This window comes from Glycine soja, chromosome 15, assembly GCF_004193775.1.
Source record: "Glycine soja cultivar W05 chromosome 15, ASM419377v2, whole genome shotgun sequence".
NCBI lineage: Eukaryota > Viridiplantae > Streptophyta > Magnoliopsida > Fabales > Fabaceae > Glycine > Glycine soja.
The window spans coordinates 9,096,808-9,117,463 of record NC_041016.1 but is presented as its reverse complement, the minus strand read 5'-3'; the positions used below and the strand labels follow the sequence as shown (position 1 = coordinate 9,117,463).

The following is a 20,656-nucleotide window of genomic DNA, read 5'->3' as shown; positions in this document are numbered from 1 at the left end:
TTTATTATAAATTTATATGTCCTATGATGATATGATGTAATATGTAACATTAAAATCACAGAAACAACGCTCACTGATTACCAATCCATCGTTTTTTGGACTCCTCATTCACACAAGGCTAAACTAAACTAAACACCTCTCTCTGCAAAACAAAACAAAACAAAGTTACTCTCTTCCTTCCCACGAATCTCTGCCACATAGCACATAACACTGAACATATCAACCTAAGACCTGCCTCTGATTCTGAGTAACAAAAGGTACGTTCTGTCCTTTCTCTATGGTTGATGAGTTGAGATGAGATGGGTTTGTGTTGTTGGCAACATATATTATTTACGTGGTGTTTTCTTTCTGTTCTTGTTGTTGGACTCTGCTAATGGTTTTGTTTGAGCCTTTGAGGACCATGTTTGACTATAGAATTAATCTGGGTTTCTGTTAGAATCTGCTGAAACATCGGTTTCTATTTTCAAAAGTCAAAATTTTCGGGTCTGATTTGTTGTTGGAAGACATGTTTCTTGTATCTCGAGCTTATTGGTTCCATTTCTTTGACATGGAGGTTGTGGGTGTGCTTGGACCGTGTTTGGGTTGATTTTGTTCTAACATATGGCTTTTGGAGCATTGTTATTTGTGTTCTGGTGTTTTACTGATTTTTCTTGCCGACTTTGTTAATACAAAAAAAACAAGAGAAAAAACTAAAAACTACTTTCTCTTTATTTTGGGCTTTTGGCAGTTACCCTTTTTCTCTCTCCTAAAACTTTGTAGAATTTACATTTTTTTTCTTGGAATATATGAATTTTTATTTTATCTCTAGCAATAATTATGCTTGTTTCATATTTCCTTTGTTAATGACTTTCAATTTTGAGAGTCCTTATGTTCTGTAAAGTGAATTACGTGATAGTCTATAAGCTCAAAGTTATTTCTCAGGAAAAAGGAATGAAACTTGTTTTTGCTTCTTGCTTTGTGCTTTTGGTTGCCAAACTCTTCTCTGATCTCTAATTACATAAACTATTATAAGTTTTACTAGTGGATGATTTTTTTAAAGGTATTGCTAATTAACATCTATAAGATATTAGAGTTTTGACAGCAACACCTTGTTACATGAAAGAAATTCTAATTGGAGTGCGCATCTGTTTGCCCTTATCTTTTTCCCTTTCTTTTGACCCTTTCTAAATTTGACTCACATTGAGTTTGCATCTCGTGATTTCTAGAGCACCTGAATGGTCTTTCCCTTTTTCTATAATTCTCTTTCCCTTCCTTTGCCTTGTGGTAGAGAACTTCTAAAACAGAAATAAAATATAATCTTCTTAGTTTTTTTCCCTTTCTTTTGCACCTCTAGAAATTGTGCTACCCTTCCCAAGTCATCATGATCACAAGGTTGGGATATGTTGTGGGCATGCTATAATTAAATTTTTCTATTGTGGTATATTGTATTACATGATTCAATACAAACAAACATATCCTTGACTTGTTATTTGAGTATGAAAAGACAAGTGAGTAATTAAAACTACTCTCTTCCATAGTGATGGAGTCCTTGCTTCCTTTCATTTTTTGTGTTCCAATTGTGCCATCAGTGTTTGTGCTGGTGGATGCTAGCATGATTTTAGATTTTTTTCTCTCTATATAGAACCTCCTCAGTGGCCTGAAATGTTTGTATTATAGATTGTATCAGCATCATATTTCCAAGTTTGAATGTACTTTTATCTACTACATCTTCATTTTATCAGATCTTGCTTTGGCAGACTGTTAAAATTTTAATTAACATTTAACTTCATTGACACTTTATTCTATTATGCAGGCTTTGGCTCTTTTAACACATTGGTGAACCTTTGTACACAACACTTTTGCTCATATCTAAAGCATCCTAGCAGCTTAAAAAAGGGAGACTAACCATCCAGAAAAACTGTATGGTAGAGCTTTATGCATTTGATGAAAGGGTGACCAGGAACTGCTAGGAATACAATTACAAAGTTTGACCACTCATTGTTCTGATAACTTTTCTCCACTAAGTAAATAATTTCTTTTTAGATGCAAACTTCTCAGAAGCACCCAACTTCAGCTGGTATCCATTTATACCACCAGCCTGCACAAGATATTGATCCCTACACTCATTACCAAATACTACAAAGCAATTCATGCCATGAAATCCATGATAATAGCAGCAGCCAGGGAACCACTATTTCTTTTGAAACCAGCAAGGATCAATACTTTACCCTTGAATCATCCCCAGTAATCAATGATCTCATAGGTTGTGATTCTCCTTCCTATGCTAGTGTGTCATCTAATAGGAGTCCTTTTTCTCCACAAGCTTCTCATTCATACCATTCTGACCAGCATCAGTCATCAGACAACACATATGGATCACCAACAAGTTCACACTCTACTGCTGATGACAGCTACGAATTGAAGAACAAGCTTAGAGAACTCGAGATTTCGTTGTTGGGGCCTGATTCAGACATTGTTGACAGTTGCCACTGCTCCTACAAGGGTGGTTGCCACGGAGCATCTCCAATGGCTAAATACAATTGGGATCAGATTGTGGAAATGATTCCAAAATTAAACTTGAAAGAAGTCCTCATTCGGTGTGCACAAGCCGTGGCTGATGATGATATTGAAACAGCAGTGGGATTTATGAACAATGTATTGGCAAAGATGGTATCAGTTGGGGGTGATCCAATTCAGAGGTTAGGTGCTTACATGTTGGAGGGTCTAAGAGCAAGGTTGGAGTCTTCAGGGAGCATAATCTACAAAGCCTTGAAATGTGAACAACCAACAAGCAATGATCTCATGACTTACATGCACATCCTGTACCAGATTTGCCCATATTGGAAGTTTGCTTACACATCTGCAAATGCTGTCATTGGAGAAGCAATGCTAAATGAATCAAGAATTCGCATAATTGACTTCCAAATTGCACAGGGGACTCAGTGGTTGTTGCTTATTCAGGCTCTTGCATCTCGTCCAGGTGGACCACCTTTCGTTCACGTAACCGGTGTTGATGATTCCCAATCATTTCATGCAAGGGGTGGAGGACTTCACATTGTAGGGAAACGCCTCTCAGATTATGCCAAATCTTGTGGAGTGCCATTTGAGTTCCACAGTGCTGCAATGTGTGGAAGTGAGGTTGAACTAGAAAACCTTGTAATTCAACCAGGGGAAGCACTAGTTGTGAACTTCCCTTTTGTTTTGCACCACATGCCAGATGAGAGTGTGAGCACAGAGAACCACAGAGACAGGCTATTGAGATTGGTCAAAAGCTTGTCACCCAAGGTTGTGACACTTGTTGAGCAAGAATCCAACACCAACACTTCTCCCTTTTTCCAAAGGTTTGCTGAGACCTTGAGTTACTACACTGCTATGTTTGAGTCCATAGATGTGGCCCTCCCCAGAGATGATAAGCAAAGGATCAATGCAGAACAACACTGCGTGGCTCGCGACATTGTTAACATGGTAGCTTGTGAGGGGGATGAGAGGGTGGAAAGGCATGAACTCTTGGGGAAGTGGAGGTCAAGATTTTCAATGGCTGGTTTTGCACCATGCCCTTTGAGTTCCTTAGTCACGGATGCAGTTAGAAATATGTTGAATGAATTCAATGAAAATTATAGGCTCGAATATAGAGATGGTGCTCTCTATCTAGGATGGAAGAATAGAGCTATGTGTACCTCTTCTGCTTGGAGATGTTACTGACTCATTGTCATAGCCTCATAGGTATATGTATATTTTCCTCCTTGTTAATTTCTTCCCTTTTTTGGACACTTAGTCATTATTCAGTCGTATCTTCAGTTTCTCAATAGAACTAGCTAGTTAGAGACTTAGCTTTCTTCCAACGTGTATCCTTTACCTTTTGTGGGTTCAGCTGAGTCTTTTAACATTTTTGTACATTTCAATGCTACATAGAAGGTAAGAGAAAACCTCAGTTATTGACTTACCCTCTTCTGCAACTTTTTGAGTTCAATATAGTAGTTACTTACTTACTTTGAGATGAGGTGGTAACTCATTTTATTCACAACTTTATTTCCTTTTCCTTTTTTTTTTTTACATGAATCTTTAAAAGCTAAAGCTTTAATAGTACTACTGTTTGCTTTAAAGAAGAAAAGGAACAAGATCTTAACGAAAGAGAGACACAACTTGTTTTGTTAAAAGGAGAAAGACGAGGAGGAGAAATAAATATTATAGTATAATATTATATATTTAGAATAATCAAATAAAGCCATTGAGTTAATTAAGGATAATTTAATTTAATTAGTGTAAAAGTTACTCTCCCTACCAAATGTTCCAATTTTAGAGGAGAGTCAAAATTAATTGGGGAGGGATTTTAATTTTCCTCCCCTTTCCTTCAAAATTTTGAACTAAACAACATAAATTTATAAAAATCCCTACCTCCAACCAAACACTATATTTAAAGTACATGCATGGATCACAAGGGTTTGGTCTGTACTATTTTCCTTTGCTATTTTAAATTCAGAAAACAGCGAGTAGAATATTATTGAGCACGTTGCGACAAATTAATTAATGTAAACTGTTACAATAATGTAAATAGTCATTAATATATGCTGAAAAACATGATAGAATCCAAAGAGAAAAGATCCATTAAGAGGGATTGAAAAAAATCAGTAAATTTTATTATTAATTGAAATGAGAAAGATGAATAAATGAGGATAAATGAATCCAATGTGTGGCCCAAATGAAACAGGACATGAATTCTATAAATAAGGTATTCGGATGAAAAACAAGGGATTAAAATGTGACTTATCATAAATACTTTGCGTCAAAAAAAGCTAAATGAACCTTATATTCAAGGGGAATTAACTAACTCCTAATCAAGCAATGTTAATTGCGTAGCTAATTAATTGTAACTAATTAGTCAATCTTTTCAATCATATTTTTTGTATCCGCAAAATATATGTGACACATTCAGAGATATAACCCTCCATGTTTGTTCCGGTTACATGAGCACGGACATATGATCCTTAGTACTGGGCTCTCCAACAAATATGTTATCTCTAACATGTTAATATTTAAATTTATTTGAATATCTTATTTATTGATAAATAATTAATTATCTATAACCCCACACATTATCTATAAGCAATTTTTTATCTCTACCATTATCTATAAGCTCACACATTATCTACAAAGGTAAAACATCTATAAACAAATGTTTATCTCTAACATTATCTATAAGCTCCGAGCTATTATCTAGAAGCCTGAAATTATATGCAAAAAGCTGCAACAATCCCTACAAATAAGGATCGACAATCACCCTCAACTAATATAAATACAAAACTCCTCTATGCTATTTCATCACACACTCAACACACAAGCAGTAGCAAGCTTGTGTCTCTTTCACTCATATGAGTTTTACTTAAATTTATACTTGCTTATTTCTCTTCACTCATATTTGATTTGAGTGTCCGAGTGATTTGTTTTACAGGTCTCCTTCCCGTGAAAGATATATTTCCAAGCCAACGTGTGAAGCCTGAGACCCACTCAATCAAGTCCACCTTAACGTGTCACCCTTCCAGATTTTGGTAAGATCATCATCTAATTTCTGTAAAAAGATACTCGTGTAGAAACCTTGTTATGCAAAACTCATGAACAGCCGGTTAATATATGATAAGTCGTGCGTGATATACTACCTGAATACTTTTCCAAAGTTTTAACAAATTCTATTTTATTATATAAGGTAGATAATAATCTTTTGAAAGAAAAAAACAATACGTTACTTAAAAAGCCGATGTTAAATTAAGAATTTGTCATGCAAAAACGTAAAGGATGTCGTGATTCGTTTTTTTGGCATGTAAAACGAAATTAAATAATCCCTTTTTTTTCGGGTTTGCTACTAAATTTAAACTAAATAACAGTCATATTGATTACAAGGCATACCTTATATAGAAGCGACCACACCGTTAAGTGTCAATCACTGATTTGGCAAATTCTCCATTGAACCGTTATTATGGGACGCAGAAGCAAGGGAGGTCCACGAACCTTAGTCATGCAAATCTCAAGCAAAAAAAGAAGAAAAAGACTAATTAATTAAATAAAGATTTATTTTCTTTTATCATTTGCATCCCGCGTTTCATTTCATTTTAATGCATTTTATGTAACACACAAATAGCTTCCCTCTGTATCCCTAGTATTAATTCATATCTGCAGTGACAGGTAAGAAAATGTCTTCTTTCCCAATCTTCATTTGCCAAATCCACACATACTCACCCTTTTCAAGTATATAAGTATATTATTACTATTAGCCTTCTAAATAAAGAATGATCCTTGAAACTTTAATGTTCAATTTTCATAAATGAACCTCTTGTTATTTCATATTTGATACTACCAGTTTTAGCTTAAACACCATTATCATCATCTGGGATTTAGCTGGATTTCCATGAATTTCTAATTTGATTAGAGGCTTTACATTTAAGGATTCCATCCATATGAAATGTGCTGCATAATATAAGTTTCATCTTGATTCAGAATTCCTGTTCCTTGTTTTTTGGTTAGGAAAGCACATAACTGTCAATGTTTTGTAGAGGGTCAACAATTGTTATTCATCCAAAAAGATAAAAGAAAAAAAGTGGGGTGTTAAGAAGAGAGGTTATAAGGGTGAGTGAGCATCCAGGAGTTTCCAGAGAGAGGAGAATTAAGAGAATGCAGAGAGAGCAAGAGAGGGAGAGGAGGCGCATCCGTGACAGGCAGAGGAGACAATCAATGACTCGAGAACAAAGGGAAAGACATCTTGCAAGACGCCGCAGAAACTATCAGCTTCGAAGACAAAGAGCTGCAAATGCTCAAATTCCATATTCTCCTGTTCCTCAACTTCAACTTCTAGAATCAAGTGCAGGTGAAGCCAGTACCAGTGATGAGCTTCAAGTTGTCACTTCTTCTACCTTTCTAGACTATGGAGTCCTTTCTCAAGGCATTGTTTCCCCTCATCATGGCCTCAACCAAGGACAAGAAACATTACATTTTGGAACCAAAGTTCTTGAAGGTGAATTTTTCTTATTTTCACAAATGGAAATTATAAATCAAGATCAGACAACTACACAAGAATGGTCAAGATTATAAGTTAGCTGTTGATGTTCACATGATCACTTAAAAAACTTACGTGCATTTTTTTTAATCTTGATTATTCAATTCGGATCTAATAGTTAATATATATATTCCTTTCTTTTCAAGTTAGACGAGTTTATGCTTCTTTTTTTCCTTATGGTGTAAATTGTAATGCAACCAATAGGATCATCACTTCCGTTGGAAACTCTAGTTTATAAACCAGCCAATTCACCAAGGAGGATGCGTCTGAATCATATTAAAGGTCTTATGCGAAACCGGACACATTCAATAGATGATCCTGCTGTTACTCACCAGTTGGCAGCAGAGTTGATAGCTAAGGAAGATCAAGATGTATCACTTGGTAATTTTGGTGAGTTGTGTTATTTGATTAAAGAGAAATGTCCAAGAAAATATTTTTAGTGGAAAAATATGTTGTTGGCAACTTTGATTATTATTAGTTTGATTGTCCTAAAAATAATTCAGGAAGCACACCAAAATCCATGCGTTTGAACTGTGTGAAGCGTCTTGCCCGGTCAAAAAATTCTCCTCCCAAAGAGACTGCAGATCAAAAAGACCTTAAATTGCCACCAGAAGGAATTCAAGTACTTGGTAACGAGAGCTTCATAGCCTCTAACTAACTTTCTGAAATGAAGCCAAATAGTTCACTCAAAGGTACATTACAAACTGTTGCATATCTATGAATGTAATTGATACATACAGAAAAACTAATTATGTCTGTGGATTAAGTAAGTCATTTTTACTTTGTTTTCGCTAAAAATAATCACATCATGAATTTCAGGTAAATGCCTATCAAGTCTTTTGAGGAATGTGAGTTAGCATAGCAATTTCCAGTGGACACTGACAGAATATTCTTATTGAATAAATGTGAGTTTGCAGTGACATGTTGAAGATTTTTTGCTGATTTATCTCCATTTTATTATTTGAAATGCCATTTTTATTATGACATGAATGAAGAGTTTGTGGTTGGTTTTGACTTTTGATAACAGCTAACTTGCATTTAAGCGTCACATACACACACAAAAATTTACATTGGAAGGAAATGACTGCACTATGGTGGAGTGAATAGTGATAATCATTAATCAACGTCAACATTATGATAATTCTCCAGTATACATTCCTTTATATTTTATTGCGTCTAGCTGGTAGATGATGGCAGATCTTACTAGACTGATTTCTATATTTCTTTACATGTTAGTATATTTAGATAAGTACTAGATGAACTGCTTTCCTTGTCCTTCTTTTTACATTTCCTTTTTCATAAAGCTGAGATTGGTTCCCAATTATAGTGTTCACTGTAAAGAATTTCACCAATTGAGCCAATTGACATCTTTTCACATTATATAATAAATATACTTTACACCCTGTTGATGTTACGAATCTTAATCATTATCTTTCTTTTCTTTTCTTTTTTTCCGTTACTATCCAGCAATTGCATTATCAAGCATCAGCATTCATATACTTAGTTTAACTAGTAATTTCTTAATTCATTTTTGCCCCAATGAATAGGATGGAGAAAGCACGCGGGTAGCAAGAGATTGAAAATTTGGTTCTTGAAGATCAGCACCTTGGTGAACTGGATGGGGAAAAGAATCTTTCTAATACTTGGTCTTTAGCCTACAAAGATTTTAAAATACATAGTTTAAAAAATTAATTATTTACTCATGCTAGATTTCTCAGTCTGTTATTTCATTTAACTGTCCATTTATTTTCCCCATTTTCTTGTATACGACACTACCGAATAATTTGTGGTTTAAGAAAATGATGAGTATAATTATTACGTGTTTCACATTAGATAATTGATTCTAAGTTTAAAATTAATTTTAAATAAATGTTATATGTTTGATATAGTATTATAAAAGGGTTTGATTTAATTATAAGTTGAACCTTTGGATGTTGAACATCCTTTCAAGTGAAGAATCATAGATTAATTTTTTTGAAATACACAAATTCATTTAAAGAGTTTACCTTTTCACCATAAATAAATAAATTTAGTATTTATTTCTTTTAACAAATGTTCTTTTATATACACAATTTTTATTTGTTTCATTTTACAGCGCCTATGCACCCATTCTTAAAGAGTTTAATTTCTTGCTCTATTATCTTATCATATGATCCTATTAGAAGTAGAAGATGTTCTGGTGGATCCTCACACACAGAAAAAGATTATATTCAGTTTGATATGGGTTAAGTGACGTAGTTTTTTTTTAAAAGCTTCCAATTCTTCCAATAAGATTAAATTGATTAGTTAAAGGCTTAAAACTATTTAAATTTGATTAAACCAAATGTAAACTTTTGTTTGATGAATTGCGATTCATTTGGATATTCAAAAAATTAAAAGGGTTATGCTCAATTAAAATTAAAGATTTACCAATGAAGTTCAACACAATTGATAGATAGATAGTTGAATCCTATAAATATATTGTTGATTTCTAGTGGGAAGCCATTCAGTCCCGAAAGATGGTATTTTGGTGATTGATATCATCATCGGCTACATTTCGGTTTTAGAATAATAACACAAAGGAAAGAATGAGCTTTGATTCTTCACCTGATTTCTAATGGGAAGCTTTGAGAACAGAGAGGCGTGGCCCATGGGAAACATTAAAATAATTGGAAATATATTTTTATATAATAATAATAATAATAATAATAATAATAATAATAAAGGGAAGTGAAAATAACAATTTTTTTTTCAACTGAGTTATTGGACATAATAAAGCAACAAAGAGGGTGTGGCCCATAGGCCCAAATCAGCAAAGTCTAGCATCTATAAAAAAAATCTAACGCTAACAGCAAAAAGCAAACATAAACATAGCAAGAGAAACCCTCTTTTTAAACCTAGTTTTCACTGTGGTGCCGCCTCTCTGTTCTCAAAGCTTCCCATTAGAAATTAGGTGAAGAATCAAAGCTCATTCTTTCCTTTGTGTTTTTATTCTAAAACCGAAATGTAGCCAATGATGATATCAATCACCAAAATACCATCTTTCGGGACTGAATGGCTTGTTTGCCTTGCTGTTATTATTCTGCAATTCTGAGGCTGCTTGCAATTTTAGTTGTTATTATTATTTGATTAAGATATAAGTCTTTGGTGTTGTGAAAATGGCTTTTGATTTTGTGATTTAAAAAGTCTTGAATTTGTTGTGGGCAAACTCTTGTTTGTGTTTTCATAATGGTCCCAATCGAAAACGTTGGTTAGTTGATATTGGTGTTCTTGTGGTGAGGCTACATGTACCAAGGGAAGGGTTTCAGCAAAAAAGTGTACCCTTGATCTTGAATGTGCCATAGTGGCTGTAGCTATATCAATTCTATTACAGAAGCTAACTGGCCGGTTGTTGTGATATCCTTTTGGGGTCTCTGTCATCAAATCTGCTTACCGAGCTTCTCACATTCACTCTCTTCCTCTTGAAGTTCTTTTCTTTTTGTTTTGTTTGACCCTTTGGGGTTTGTGCTGAGAAGGGGAGAAGAGGAAAATAAGCCTACGATTTCGCTTTTTTCAGAGACCCTTCTCTTACATTGAACACTCAAATGGGTCACTTTCCAGGCAATCTGCTTTGATATTCCAGCAGTTTGCGTCTATGAGTGCCTACAGACACAATACTGCTTTATTATAGATTTTTTTTCCTTACCTTTGCTAAAGTTGAAATTCCTATGTGTGAATCATATATATTTTAATATTCTAAGCTTAACTTTGATTGCTAGTGTGTGTCCAACTTTTTTCATTTGTCTGTCCAAATGACAGTATAGCCACCTGCCAATGATGATAACATTTACCATAACCATCTTTCGGGACTGAATGGCTTTGTTATGCCTTGATGTTATTCTGCAATTCTGAGGTCTTGGCTATAGAAGTTTTATATTGTTCTCTCTGATTTTATTAATTGAAAATAATCATTTTTGTTACGAGGCTTATCGATTTCTCATGACCTGCTATCGTTTTGTTTTTGTTAACCTTGGTTTTATATAGTTTGCAATGATAGTGAGTGCCTGAAGAGAATCTTTGAAAGAGGAGTCGTGGAAGGGAAAGGTGATGAAAATATAAATGTATCTTTAAACTGAGAAGAATGTCACGATAACATCCTTGGTTTTATCATATAAATTAACAAAAAAAAAACTGAAAAATGTCACGAAAATAGTGTTTCATGATACTTAAAATTAATACGATTAGTAAATAAAATTGATGAATGACCAATTTATTCTATCAGAACCATCCTAGAGGACCAAATAAAACTTCCCTCATCTACCAGGATGTCACTTTAACCATCACTAATTAAAGAAAAAATTAAAATCGATTAATATTTTAATAACCCAAATAAATAATTGCATCAGAAATGGCCTTAAAAGTGCAGCTATGCAGCAGTTCTTTGATATCTGAAACAATCAGGCAGAAGCACAAGACCCTGAAAGGACCAAGTACTAGGAGGTTAGGTGTTCACCGATTCTCAGAACAAGAAAAACAAACTGCTATTGACTAATCCAACCCTGAAGTTTTGTACTTCAGTACTCCTTGAAAGCCATATAGAAGTGTCCAGTCAATTTGGATTTCCTTCACATTCACAGGTATAATAAAAGCAGCGATGTTGAACACGGGAAGATTGAAACTGGGATAGCAGTGACAATAGAGTGGTAGAGATTACTCAAGTGGTGCAGCACGAATAAATTGTTATTTTCAGATTGATTAATCCACATTTATATAGTCCCAAGCTGCACCAACCTCACAATCTAAACACAACATACATCAATGGTTTCATCTTAAAATTTGAATTGGGAAGAAGGGCGTTATATACTCCTCCCTGGCCCTCGTCTCTTCTCTGAGCTATTTGATCCACATTGACATGCTTACTTGAAAAATAATCTACTAGTTTCTTTCAATATATAGATATGGGACAACCATGAATAAACACTAGACAGGCAGGCAGGCAACCTGCTAAGAAATGTGGACCAATTCATGTATGGGAGCCACATTCAACCTTCTTAGATTCAAGGACATGCCTTGTGGCTTCCATGGCTACCTGTCCACTAGCATAGTGCTGCCGACACACTGGCATGTAGACATCAACACCACCAATCAGCTCAATCTGCTTATCCTGTGTCTTCCTCAGGGTAAAGCAAGCACGCTTCCCACATATTTCACATCTAGCAGTTAACTTGGTTACTGAATCAGCAAGGGGAATTATATCAAGGACGGAACCAAAGCTCCTCCTGCCAGTAAATGTAGAAACACTTTCAGCATGGACTCGATAATGTAAAATTCAACCATAACCTACTGGTAAAACCCCTATTAACACAAGAATAAACAAATAGAACTTATATGGAACAAGTCAAGCTTGTGTTATGACAAAACATCTGAAAGTATGGCTTCATTGCAACCCTACCAAAAAAAAATAATTTTAAAACTTAGTATTACCTCAAATAGTTACCATCTAGTCCTGCAACTATTACTGTTTTTCCATCATGATCAGCAGCTTGACGACAGAATTCATATAGGTCGTCAAAGAATTGAGCTTCATCAATACCAATCACATCCAGCTGTCATCATCAATAAATTGAGGGTCAACAAAATGCAGGAAGTAAACTAGTATACCTTGGAGGGGAAGGGGGAAAAATAAAATCATCAACAGTCATGCATCACACAAACCAATCATATAATTACCAATTAGAATCCATGTATACAACTACACATTGAATTTTCTGTGGTATAAATGATAAATAAATACAAGTTACAGAACTTCAAACTACAATACCTTCTCATAAGCATCCATTCCAAACTTCTGCTTGAATGATGATAAGTTTGCCAGTGCCCAACATGGTAATTTTGCACCATCGTGTGTAACAATTGAGTCTAATCCATATCTTGTATCTTTGCTTGATTTAATTATTGCTACATTTCTGCATCAAAGAAACATAAAATTAAAATATGCATCTCATGAATCATGTTATTGCCAAACCATTTAGTGAGTTTCCTGAAAGATAAACAAATATAACAATCAGGAACTTGCTATACATCCAGAGTCATCCCAGCAACATAAGCTTCACATATCAGTCTATCAGTATTCACATCCAGAATTAACTTTCCTTGCTTTCCAAAAGATGAAAGTAAGGAACCATTTGTTTCCAACCACTAGGTGTGACTCAATTGGAAAATTGAGCTCAAGGTGAGCAGACTTTAATGCAGTATAGGAATTCAAAACCCACCAAAGCACCTTATGCTCAGAGCCAAGCAAGCAGGTTAAAGATACATTATAGGTATTCAAAACCCACCAAAGCACCTTAAGCTCAGGGCCAAGACAACATTCCAATGCTTGGGGAGAGATTAGACTCATACCCAAAGGATGTGGACCAGCAATCCTGCTGTGACCAGGCTCCTTTGTAGCCCTAACCTCCTTAACATTGTCCCAGAACCCAGAGGAGGCATAAGCATTGCCAAGGCAACATAATATCCAGCATCTACACGTTTAAATTTAAAATACTTCTTAAATGTAATTTTTAACATGTCTAAGTCACCATTAATGTTGCAAGCCCCAAGGCACCCCATATCACTGAGTGCTCTTTACAAAGTGACTCGAGAACAAATCATAAGCCTCTTTTAAGTTCCCAGCATGCACTATAAGGTCAACATTGGTGCCTAATGTTTAGCTTGTGGCATAGTTTCATACTCTTTAATCATTGATTGAAAATACCTATGCCTTTCGCCAACCAAAACTGTAAGAAAAGTAACATAATTTGGTTTAAAATCTTCAGATATCTTTGAAAACAATCTAAAACCTCCACCCCTTATACTATTTCCAGAATAAGCGTTCCTGCAGCATCAGAGAATAAGAACCAATCCCATTGGGAACAAGAGCCCAATTACCTTCTCCAACCTTTGAGATATACACTATGAAGCACAGACACCTCTCTTATACGAAGTGTCGCTGCCGTGTTGGACACATTTCCAATACTGACAAATCCCAACACTTGTTCGGCACTTCTTATTAGGTGTCTAATTCAAAAATTACTTTTTTGTTGGCTTAATACTTAAGCCATCATCTATACACAATTAATATACTTGGAAAATAATAGAAGGTTGGTTTAAAAAGATGAATATACCATCAATTTAGATACTTTGTTATATGTTACTCACATTTCATTTCATTAGAATCTATGTTTGTGTGTGTGTGCAGTGTTCCCGTGTCTTATATTTTAGAGATTAGTTGTGTCGTCCTTGCTTCATAGGATATACACAGACCTCCCAAGAGGCCAAGACCTTACTCAAGTTGGGGTCTTTTCTGCAAGGCTTGACCTCAAAGTTGACAATATCTGACCAGTGAATATGGCATTGCACAGAAAAAGCCTTTCCAAGTCAAAGCACAAAACAATAATGACTTTGGGAATCAATAGTTGCAAGCATGATGCCCCTATAACCGTAAATGCATCTAGCCATGGCCCATGACAAACTACACTCAACAACCAATTAATCAAGCAGATAAATTAAGATAAGCAAAAATAAACAAACAAATAACCACTTCAGGTGAAAGGGTTTTGTTCTGTTAATAAGAAAACTAAAGATAAAGAGAGAAGAAGGGTTGACCTGCCGTTGGCGGTTTCTGACTGAATCCGACGAAGGAGCGAGGTGGTTTTTCCGGCGAACATGGGCCCCACAATGACGTGAATCTCGCCGGAGGGAGGCGGCGAGGGCTCCGTTTGCAAGCTTCGATTTTGAATGGCGCAAATGAAATTATTGGACGAAAAGGGTGGTGGGTTGAGGCGGAGGAGACGATTGGGGATTCGACGCGGGTTGCTGCGGAAAGAGAATCGAGTTGTGGATTGAGAAGGAAGTGAGAACAGAGCAAAAGGAGAGGCTTTGGGAGATAAAGCTGAGAACTTTGGGTTCAGAAGAGACTTCATAGCGTGGAAGGGGTTTAACGGTTTTGCAACTGGGAACAGAGATTTTGCATTTTATGCACTGAGTTGGAGGGAAATCTTGGGGGAACCACACTGACACACTGCTATATTTTAACTCAAGTTGTAATATTTTTAGGGTGAGCAAAGCATTCATGAAAATTAAAGAAAAATAATGAAATTCGTCTAAAAAATTAATACGGAGATAAATTAATTCTATTAAAGTGTAATATTTAATAATTAATTTCATCATAAATTATATTTTTTTAATTAATTTAATATTAAATTATATGTAAAATTAATTTATCGCATAGGGCTAAATTTAAAATTTTCAAATAAATTTACTGTCATTTCACAATTTTAATATTTAATCGAGAATTAATTTTGATTGGTTAAAACCAGATTTTTGGTTAATTAAATGTTATAGCCAAGTCTTCATTATATGTCAAGATGGCCGAGTTGGTCTAAGGCGCCAGTTTCAGGTACTGGTCCGAAAGGGCATGGGTTCGAATCCCATTCTTGACAATACTGTACCATTTATATTTTCTTATACCACACAGCCCCATAATAATTACATCATATTTAATTCATTTTTTTGTCAATGCCTTTGCGTCTTTTTAGATTTCACATTTTAGAGCTCATGGCCTTATTTAAAATAATAATAATAAGTACCTTGATCCGAGCAATGGGTTGGATTAAGTTAATATGTACGTTTACACTAAAATGATTATCAAATCAAAATAAAAAAGGCACCAAATGTTGTTGTAAGATTAACAAATAGTAATTGTGTTTATTGAATTGAAAGTGATTAGGCTATTTGGACATTTCACCATTTTCAACATTTTATGAATATTTTTTATTTCTTTTTATTTATGTTTTTTTATCATATCATATCACCTATTATATTTATATATTTTTTAAATTAACTATTAGTAACATGAATTAGTAACATGAATTAGTTGAAAGTATTTTATAATTAGAAACGAAAGAAATATATTTTTCCTATCGAGATAGAAAATTGTACTATCAAGAATAACAATAATAATTTGTACATTCTCTTGTGATTTTTACACTAAATATTTTTTCTTTTAGTTTTTTAATCAATTTACCAAGACATTAATTAACAAGAACATTTCTATTTACTTCAACATCACGTTAATGTAAACATGTCTCCTTTAGAAATATATTGTTGTAGCTTCTATGTCATTTAGATAGTTTGAAGCATTTTGGGTATCGGATGATGATATACACTTTGACATTAAGATAAAAAAAAAATTATTCTTTATTTATATATAAATTATGACAAATGTTAACTACTGTTTTTACAACATGTTAAAAAATTAAAACAATAAATATTTTTATTAAAATCCGTAAAATTTTATTGTTGATAATTTTTTTATAATTTTAATATTAAATATTTTTTTCTTTTAATTCTTTAATCAACATCTAAAAAAATTATTAACAAGACTGTTAGACATAATTTATAATGCAGCAGGCATATTATTAGGCACAAATCCAATAAACACATACATACGGTGGTTCTAAAAAATTACTATAGTATGAATTTCCGTAAGATTGCCACCTGGGGGGAAAGAGTGCAGAATTGACAATGTTCTTTAGGAAACTATGGAATTCACAGTTGCAATTCATGAACACGCCATGTGGGTCCAACACATCTTACTTGGATTCAGAGAAGTTTCACATGCGTTTTAGGGTCATTAATTATTAATAATTAATTTGACATGAAAACCATGTTCTTCTTCTTTAGTTTTACTTGTTCCATTTTGAGTTTTTGACACACACTTCACTTCCATGCATCTGTAACCTTTCAAGCTTCAAGATGGAGGAAAGGGTAGCAAGCAAGACCGAGTTCACAGAATGCTGGCGCAGAACAACTGAGTCACCTTACATCATGCGCCTTGCTTTATCTGCTGGCATAGGAGGCCTCCTCTTTGGTTATGATACAGGTCATACAAATACAAGCCTTGTTCAATTCACTTTTATTCTGTGTTTTGTTGAATATTTGTAAAAATGATTTTACAAAATTTATTTGGTTCGAATTGATATTGAAGTGAAGCAATTTATGTTTAAATGCTCGAGTTACATCCTTGATTTTGAAGTAAGTTAGTAGTCATATTTAGTCTAAATTTTTCTTATCCAACACGTAAGTTACACAAAATTATTTCAACTCAATCATCAATTTTGTACTTGAAATAATTCTTTTGACTTTTGACCAAACCCGTGAATATTAGTCTAAAATCATGTCAGTTGATGTTTCAATGTGATTTTACATTACTCATTGCAAAACCAAACATGCACCAAGTGTTTATTAGAGATGTTGATGTTGTGATCACATTGAATGACATTTATTTTTGACAAAATTACTCGCATATAGGGGTGATTTCTAGGGCTTTGTTATACATCCGTGATGATTTTGACCAAGTTGACAAGAAAACATGCTCCAAGTAAGTTTGTTTTGCTTTCTTCCATTTGGAACTAAGGGGGTGGGGGGCATTGATTTTTTTTTTTTATCCAATGTTCTGCAGGAAACCATTGTGAGTGTGGCTGTTGCTGGAGCTGTAATTGGTGTGCATTTGGAGGGTGGATGAATGACAAACTAGGGAGAAAGGGAACTATTTTGGTGGCTGATGTTGTATTCTTTATTGGTGCTTTGGTTATGGCCATTGCTCCTGCTCCATGGGTCATCATACTTGGAAGAGTGTTTGTTGGTTTGGGAGTAGGAATGGCATCTATGACAGCCCCTCTATACATCTCTGAAGCTTCCCCGGCTAAGATCAGAGGTGCTTTAGTCAGTATCAACGCTTTTCTCATCACTGGTGGCCAGTTTCTGTCTTACCTCATCAATTTGGCATTCACCAAGGTACATGCATATGCAAGATTGGAAGGCTTGTAGTTATTTGAAGTTCATTAACTTGAATGGTGTATATAAACACTTAATAAAGTGATTGTTTTCTTGTCATCAATTTGATTTGTTTCAGGCTCCTGGAAGCTGGCGTTGGATGCTTGGGGTGGCAGGAGTTCCCGCTGTGATACAGTTTGTGTCAATGTTGTCCCTCCCTGAATCACCTAGATGGCTCTATAGACAGGTAGTAATGCTGTTTGTCATGCATCATATTTTCCCTGCCATGCCAATGAAAATTGAGTTTTTCGTGCATTCTTTTTGACAGATTCTTAATACACTAAAAAACTTGTTCTGTTCGTGACGAAATATTTGCTTAAATATGTTTGTTGGGTGGCTGTGTTTTGATGTCTTAAGCATAATTAAAAATTTACGATGGAACCTGTCTTTCATTAACTTCTCTTACAGATTAAATTCATAATTCGGTCCGTGTACAAGTTACTACTTTTTTTTTTTTTTCTGTAGTGCCTACATAAAAAAGAAATCTCTACATGAAAAGAAAGTTTACAAGTCAGTTGTTTGCCAAAGTTATAACTTAATAAGAATAAAACAAAAATGGTGTTAAATATAAGAATAAATTTTAATTTAACGTACCTAACTTAACAAAATCTAATATCATCATGTTTGAAACTTTGACAAACGAAAGGGATTGATTTAATAAACATTTTTCAATGTAGGAACTAGAATGTTAGTTTTATTGTACAGACTAAAAGATATGGTGTTGAGTTAAGGGCCATGTTTAGAGTGTATCTGGTTTTTTGTAATACAAATTTCCAAACATGCAAACCAAAAAGTGATAACTAGTTATTTCTTAACAAATGTATATTATGCTCTATCCCAGCTAAAAAAACAAACTTTATCTTTTTTATATCTCACATTCACATTGCATAATGTTAAGGTTAATTATTTCTGAGCGTTCTCAGTTGCTATATATATTTAGCTGCGATGTGTGTATAAAGTGCAACTAAATTGTTACCTTTACATAGGAGTCTTTTAAATTGCATTGAACGTGACTTCATTTCTAACTTTGAATGATTAACATAAAACACAAATAAGTCCATAGTTTTCTTTTTTTGTAAGACTTGACTCTATAGATATCAGTGTTTTATTTCATGGCTCCATTTGTGAATGATCAAAGAGTAACGTCTTAATTTTTCACAAATATACTGTCTAAACAATCCTTTAGTCAGCTTTATGGCTTTTTTTTGGCTCATCTGCTATCGATCACAACAACAAAATATTATCCACAAGGGAAGGTCAGCTATATAAATCACATGATACCATTAAATTTGGTTAAAAACACTGCCTATGTTTTCATCGTCGGTCCCAAGCTCTGGTTAAGGAGGGTGTTGTTAGCCTCTTGGCAATTATCATAAAATTTGCAGATATACTGAACATGAATCACTCTTTTGACTACTCTCCTACCCCGTTAAAAAAATCGTTTTTGGAGTCTATTTCATGTCCACTATTTAATTTCTTTTCCCCAGAACAAGGAAGAGGAGGCAAAGTACATTCTGTCAAAAATCTATCGTCCAAGTGAAGTTGAAGACGAAATGAGAGCCATGCAAGAATCAATTGAAACTGAGAGGGAAGAGGAAGGTTTGATTGGGCATAGTCTAGCACAGAAACTGAAGAATGCCTTGGCTAATGTTGTAGTTCGAAGAGCGCTCTACGCAGGCATCACTGTCCAAGTGGCTCAACAGTTTGTTGGCATCAATACTGTCATGTATTACAGTCCAACCATAGTTCAGTTTGCTGGAATTGACTCCAACTCCACAGCTCTTGCCCTTTCTCTGGTTACTTCTGGATTGAACGCTGTTGGCTCTATCTTGAGCAAGGTTTTCAGTGATAGATATGGAAGGAGAAAGTTGATGCTCATATCCATGATTGGAATCATTGTTTGCCTCATAATGTTAAGTGTTACATTCAACCAAGCAGCTCATCATGCTCCTGCCATTAGTAACCAGGATACCCTTAGCTTTGGTGCTAACTCTACATGCCGGGCTTACACAAAGGCCCCAAATTTCTCCTCATGGAACTGCATGCATTGTTTGCAAGTGGACTGTGCCTTTTGTGCCAGTAGCAAGCGTGATGTAAGTGTTACTAAAGATTTGAGTTTACTTTTGATATAGTGTTAGTATAAAGTTTTTCACACAATCAACCAATTAGATATCATCCTAAACAAGTAAACATAGATCCTAAACTAGTAAACATAGAAATTATTACAAAAGTCAACAATCTTATCATACGTGACAATTTATGTTTGAAAACTCATTGAGAGGTAAGAAATCATGTATGATATGTGGAAGTTATAACTATTAACTTCTCAGCACCAGGTTAGCAACTGAATTCCGAACATTCTCACCATTGGGAATTACGAAAAGATAGGAGCGGAGAGAAAAATCCTTTTTATCCTAACTTTTTCTTTTCCCGTAGAAACCTAAAATTGTCTGAGTAAAACTATGATCATAAACTCGTTAATCGTTGGATTATTGTGAAATTTTGATATGTGGTTCAAGATTCATTTTCGCACATCTTCACCGTTGGGATTTGCAAAATATTGTTTGTGGAGGGATAAATACTCATCGCACATAGACAGTGGAATAAAGACTTCAATTCTTTCTCCTTCTCTCTAACGTTTAGGAATCCTATCAAAGCAAAAAATTTAAGGAATAAATTGCTAGAGATGCCGCTATTGCTGCCGAAACACACGTGAGCCGGCTTAGAGGTCAGGGATGAGTTTATCGCAATTGAAGTTAGAATGAACATGTGTAGAGATCCTTAGAGGATTAAATT

The 20,656-nt window shown here is 34.6% G+C and overlaps 3 protein-coding genes, 4 non-coding genes and 1 pseudogene across 7 annotated transcripts; 7 read left to right on the top strand and 1 right to left on the bottom strand.

Moving 5' to 3' along the window:
* The first annotated feature begins 30 nt into the window (after nucleotides 1-30).
* Nucleotides 31-3,974, top strand: LOC114388206 (scarecrow-like protein 13). Its single transcript, XM_028348566.1, has 2 exons — nucleotides 31-257; nucleotides 1,793-3,974. The coding sequence occupies exon 2, from the start codon at nucleotides 2,023-2,025 to the stop codon at nucleotides 3,679-3,681; it is 1,659 nt and encodes a 552-aa protein (XP_028204367.1). The 5' UTR covers nucleotides 31-257; nucleotides 1,793-2,022; the 3' UTR covers nucleotides 3,682-3,974.
* Nucleotides 3,975-5,941: 1,967 nt separating this feature from the next.
* LOC114387719 lies at nucleotides 5,942-8,825 on the top strand. The gene is made up of 5 exons (XM_028347925.1): nucleotides 5,942-6,982; nucleotides 7,229-7,414; nucleotides 7,528-7,716; nucleotides 7,844-7,929; nucleotides 8,572-8,825. Exons 1-3 carry the CDS (start codon nucleotides 6,643-6,645, stop codon nucleotides 7,680-7,682), a joined length of 681 nt encoding a protein of 226 aa, XP_028203726.1. The 5' UTR covers nucleotides 5,942-6,642; the 3' UTR covers nucleotides 7,683-7,716; nucleotides 7,844-7,929; nucleotides 8,572-8,825.
* A 1,185-nt stretch (nucleotides 8,826-10,010) lies between these two features.
* Nucleotides 10,011-10,102, top strand: LOC114388812. The gene has a single exon (XR_003661605.1). It is a non-coding gene; the product is annotated as a small nucleolar RNA SNORD96 family (small nucleolar RNA).
* Nucleotides 10,103-10,347: 245 nt separating this feature from the next.
* Nucleotides 10,348-10,452, top strand: LOC114388799. Its single transcript, XR_003661592.1, has one exon. It is a non-coding gene; the product is annotated as a small nucleolar RNA snoR109 (small nucleolar RNA).
* Nucleotides 10,453-10,810: 358 nt separating this feature from the next.
* On the top strand, nucleotides 10,811-10,899 carry LOC114388813. Its single transcript, XR_003661606.1, has one exon. It is a non-coding gene; the product is annotated as a small nucleolar RNA SNORD96 family (small nucleolar RNA).
* A 769-nt stretch (nucleotides 10,900-11,668) lies between these two features.
* Nucleotides 11,669-15,039, bottom strand: LOC114386740 (thymidine kinase a-like). Its single transcript, XM_028346774.1, has 4 exons — nucleotides 14,630-15,039; nucleotides 12,804-12,948; nucleotides 12,467-12,588; nucleotides 11,669-12,261 (listed from the first exon to the last, which is right to left on the bottom strand). Exons 1-4 carry the CDS (start codon nucleotides 14,944-14,946, stop codon nucleotides 12,006-12,008), a joined length of 840 nt encoding a protein of 279 aa, XP_028202575.1. The 5' UTR covers nucleotides 14,947-15,039; the 3' UTR covers nucleotides 11,669-12,005.
* A 345-nt stretch (nucleotides 15,040-15,384) lies between these two features.
* On the top strand, nucleotides 15,385-15,465 carry TRNAL-CAG. The gene has a single exon. It is a non-coding gene; the product is annotated as a tRNA-Leu (tRNA).
* Nucleotides 15,466-16,780: 1,315 nt separating this feature from the next.
* On the top strand, nucleotides 16,781-20,078 carry LOC114388146 (annotated as a pseudogene).
* The last annotated feature ends 578 nt before the right edge of the window (nucleotides 20,079-20,656 follow it).